Source organism: Salvelinus sp. IW2-2015, linkage group LG8 (genome assembly GCF_002910315.2).
Source record: "Salvelinus sp. IW2-2015 linkage group LG8, ASM291031v2, whole genome shotgun sequence".
Taxonomy (NCBI): Eukaryota; Metazoa; Chordata; class Actinopteri; order Salmoniformes; family Salmonidae; genus Salvelinus; species Salvelinus sp. IW2-2015.
In genome coordinates this window covers 20573575-20578480 of record NC_036848.1, presented here as the reverse complement: position 1 = coordinate 20578480, position 4906 = coordinate 20573575, and the positions used below count along the sequence as shown (strand labels likewise).

At 37.2% G+C, this 4906-nt stretch overlaps 1 protein-coding gene across 6 annotated transcripts in view; it reads right to left on the bottom strand.

Moving 5' to 3' along the window:
- Nucleotides 1–2012: 2012 nt before the first annotated feature.
- Nucleotides 2013–4906, bottom strand: part of LOC111967582 (glutamate receptor 2) — an 86452-nt gene continuing 83558 nt past the window's right edge. For 2 of the 6 annotated variants that reach the window (XM_023992709.2, XM_023992710.2), the window contains exons 15-16: nt 4685–4906; nt 2013–4047 (exon numbers count right to left, since the gene is read on the bottom strand). The exon at nt 4685–4906 is cut by the window's right edge and continues 27 nt beyond it. In XM_023992709.2, the coding sequence (XP_023848477.1) occupies nt 4688–4906 (219 nt within the window). In that variant the 3' untranslated portion in view covers nt 2013–4047; nt 4685–4687. Of the gene's footprint in view, nt 4048–4684 lie in introns of those variants that run through there. The other 4 variants (XM_023992707.2, XM_023992708.2, XM_023992713.2 and 1 more) reach the window with 3 other exon arrangements.

Below are 4906 nucleotides of genomic sequence, written 5' to 3'. Positions count from 1 at the left end.
TCATAACTGTTACATACCAAAAAAATGTTTTTTGAAAGACTAGCCTGCTGTTTAGGAGGGATACCACACCTGGCACAAATGATTGTCTAGGTCTGTTTTTCCGGCTGAGGTGTGCCCTATACCTGCGCCCAGAGGGGAATAGTTCAAAGTCCGGGTACAGGGGTTGGCTTGGGTCTAAAATGATTTTGTGAGCCTTGCGGAGGGCCCTGACCTTAAAGATCTCATCCAGGTAGGTCTCCATTGCATCTGATCTCTTTAATGGCTGTCTTCTATTCCGTTGGTTGCATTTCCATTGCCGTCTCTTTGTTCTCGCTTTGTAAGCTCAAAGATAGATTTCACTTCTCCCTTGTCTTTTTTCTTCCAGTATCTCTCCCTGGCTTTTTGCCGATGTTCCTGGTATCATATAAGATACTTTTTTATGTGTCATCTTCTATAAAAAAAAAAGAGAAATACTACTTAAGTTTTCCAGTTGTGCACACCTTGGAGCATTTTCTAGATTAAAGGAATTGTAAACATGATTAAATAAGCCTAATGTTTTTTTTTTAAGTAAAAAGTAAATGGATTTTTGTCATTTCCACCATGTTCTGACATTTCCAACACAGTTAAGTTTGTGATGGAAATGACTGTGATGGAAATGACGCTTCTAATGTTTTAGAGAAAAATGTCAGACTGCTTAGCATGCTTTGGATAGTATTACAGCTAGCACATAGTTTACACTAAAAAATTAAGTTCTACCACAAATTAAATAAATTATAGCCTGTTTGGAAATTACTGACAATAAAAATATTCTCGACACAAGTGATATTTACCTAGATTTTTCTTCAACTTCTGGAACAAATGTCTGCTGCAGCCATGTGCTTCAGTATCACAATATGTTTCCATGGTAACTAAATTAACATTATTTTTATTATTGAGGAATTTGCCCTCAGTGGTAGAAATGACACCACTTCAAAAGGACAGGTATCTTTTTTGTAAATAACAATATAAAGGGCATATTCACAATAAATATTGATAAAGATGTTATTTAATTCACTCTTTCTCTAGAACATAATATTACATAATGTATAATTATTCATGTTTTCTCATAGAAAAACGTAGTAGAAGCTCAAAAGTCTGGGTTAGGGACAAGGGCAAAACCATTAAATTGAAGTATAAAATGCATCTGAAAAGTAGCTAAAATACTTGATAGAGAGGTGTTAAAAACATCTGGGGGGATTGTAGTGTGAATGTAACATATAAAGAATAAAACATATATTTTAAAATAAAATACCCAAAATTGACCCTGAGTACATAGAAGTTCCTGTAGTTGCAGAATCACCCAATTACAACATGATTAAAGTTAATACATTATGCATGCATTTAATGAAATATCCCATATCTCTTTATTGTATCTCCCTAGAACAGGCAATTCATCATAATCATGAGAATGAATTGCTGAAGTTACTGTGTTCCCGTTTTAATCAACAGTCTTTGAATAAGGCACAGTTACACCAATTATGCTAAACAATGCACACCAAATGAATTATAATACATCTTTATGAAAACTATTCAGAGCAACAAAGCTTATAATGAACTCTGCACAAAATATGTCTCATCCTGGATATGATAAATGTACCAGAAAGTTATTAAGCAATTGACATTCTGGCATCCTCAATGAATACACTCTTAATCTAATGACAAAAACTTGTAATTACTGAAGTTGTTGATCATTTCAAATGCTTAAACTTTGCAATGAACTCTTTCAGAGAATGCTTCGGTAGTATGTGGGCTCACTGAGCTGGCATAGTGTTTGATTCCATTCAAACAGAAGGCCACGTCTAAACAATGTGTTGTGGGTTTCACCCTTGTGGATTTTGGAGGGACAAAGTTCTGCAGGTTGGTAAGAGATTTGAGATGCTGCTGGATAAAACAAACCTATGTCTGTTTTTGATGGTCTTGACAGAAGCAAGGTATAGAAGACACCAATACATATGCTAAAGACCGTGGTAAAGTGAAGACAACACGCAGAATGATAACAAGAGAAAGCCACTTTTTATTTAGAAAGAATCCCAAAAATAAACAAGTTAGCACACATTCCATATAGAAAATTTCAGTGAGAATAGTTTGGATATGCGACGACGAGGGTGATTAGATAACTTACTGTTGTATTGTTCATGACAAAAGAAAAATCAACAGTGATACCAATAGTACATTGTGTGCCTCCCTTTACATATGTGAGAGGACGTGATCGCATGTTAGGTCAAGTTATTCAAATACAAAAGTAACAATGGTCTTTTTGAAACCTTCCGTGTGTGCCTAAATCAGAGGTGCATGTCTGTAAAAGCTGCTTCAAAGCTCCTACCTAATAAAGCTACTGAGGGATGTGTTCTATACAAAAAAAATGTAACATGTTTGCTTTGAAACTTATCCTGCTATGAATAATTGATATTGAAAATCCGTCACCGCCAAATGTCCCGCATGTATAAGTACTACATGTAATTGACAAAAAATATATAAACTGAGGGATTGTAATGTTTTAGTGGATATTACTCATACTTGTCATAAAATATCCATATATTATTTCTACTTTCCTATTTCCCATCTCAAGTATTTAGTCTCACAACTTCAACACCATAATGGAAATGCACATTGGCAAAAAGAAATGAGATGCATTTGAGGTAACAACATGCAACTGATGCTAATTTACACTCAGGTTAATGCAAAGTATGTGGAGTTCACTTCAAAACTGAAAAAAAGTTGCTGAAATATGACTCTTAGCCATAAAACTGTACACCAAGTAACAAAACGTACAAAATGTGTTGACTACATTCACTTGATGACAGTGACTGATTATATTAAGACTACTATATTCATACCTACTGGCACTACATTTTGGCACCCTTATTATTTGGCATTTTTAAACGACCATTTTGACCATGTTTATTTTCCTCTCATAGCAAAACGTATGCAATAACACAGTAGTGGAGTGTCATGGAGTGTAAACTGTTTTTTTCCTTTAAAAAGTGGGCCGCGATCCTGATCCTTGACAGAAAGAAATACAAACAGCACAATACGTTAAAGCAAACAAATAACATACAAAGACATTTGTGCCACCCACTTGAACAAGGAAAAACATAGGAAAAGGATTGATTTCAAATGTCAAGCATTGCTAAGTATTTTATATCAACACCAAATGTTAAAGAATAAGATATATAGGAAAGTTTAGAATAGTAATAAATTACATGATTTAAACATTCCAAACCCCATAAACAACATATTTGGCTTTAAAAATATCAAACTACAAGCTGTTAAGCATTTTTTTTCTTTCAATATACTCACACATTAATAGGTTTATATTCAACCAGTATGTAAGCGGTTTTATTTAAAAGCCATTTTTGTGAAAATACATACAAATATTTTTTCATAGCGTTTTTCTTAAATTTTCAACAACAAAAAATTGGACATTTCACATCTCGATGATGAAGTCAAGTGTGCTTCAAGGATCCCGGGGTTAGTGGTGGTGGCTACAGAAACAGACGTGTTTGTCTCAACAATGACCCCCCCCCCCCCCCCAGTTGAGATGAAGAACTCCCATGAGCAGCTGTTACAGTTAATCATGCTTCCTATATCTCCAACATACTCAGAGATAGGAAATGATGTCACCGGGTTACAAAAAAAGGCCTCCCTTTGTATTCCAAGGTGAAATTCCATCGAGAGGGATCGTCTTTTTTTAGTGAGAATAGAGAGCGAGAAGAAGGAAACGTCTTCATGACACCATAACGGGAGGCCCCTTGACCCATTCAACTAAAATGGAGAGAAAGAAAGCGTGAAGAGAGAGGGGCGAGGGGAAAAGACGAAAACCCGCTCTATTGAACCATTGTAAGGCACTCAAAAGGTTCTTATCGATCAGGAGATCTGTCAAGCTGACGTTCATTCCCATGCCGGGTCTCACGTAAGGTACCGCATGCACTGCTTTGGAAACTCTGGAGTCATCACCCGGCCATTCTCCCCAGTACTCCCCGTTATAGACAGCCTCGCTTTGCTCCTCATTGCGTCCGTGAAGGTCACCTAACATACAAGCACACACACACCACACACACACACACACACACACACACACACAACACACACACACACACAACACACACACACACACACACACACACACACACACACACCACACACACACACACACACACACACACACACACACACACACACGCAACCAACATAACCATACACACACACACGTATTCCAGCACACAAACATACAAACACAAGGAAACCAGGTTAATTCCAGACATCCCCCTCCAACCTAGTAAACTTAAGATTTTAAATGTAGAAAGATGAGAATGCAAACGTAAACAAAATATGATTTCCATGGGTATAGCAAAATGCAGGATGCAAATGCCCATGTACAGCTTGATATGCATGATTATCACAAGCAGTATCGCTTAATGTGTCACTGGGACATAGGTTAATGAGCATGGCCATCAACAGGCATACATGATCATGATGTTAAATAGTAAGGAAACTTAAAATGAACCAAAACACTGTACACTCTAAAAAACAGGGTTGTCTCTCTCTCATTACCAAATCATAACACGATCTGATTTGGCCAACCTCCACATTCAACATTCAAGGATGGGACAGATGAAGCCAAAAGCGTGCATTGGGGGAATTTATATGAAGACCTCGTTCCTACCCCCTAAATTTTTACACTTTCGATCCCATATACGTTGTAACCTTCCTTATAAGTTGCAAAATTCTGTGAATTCTGCGAGGAAGTTGGGTTAATATTCTGTGCATTCTTTGCCACCTTCATTCGTATCGCCTCGGCTCGGGACTTGTAACAGAACTCAATCAAGGCCACCAGCATGGCCAAACCAAGTCCGCCGACCAGAATGTAGAAAACCCCTGCCACATT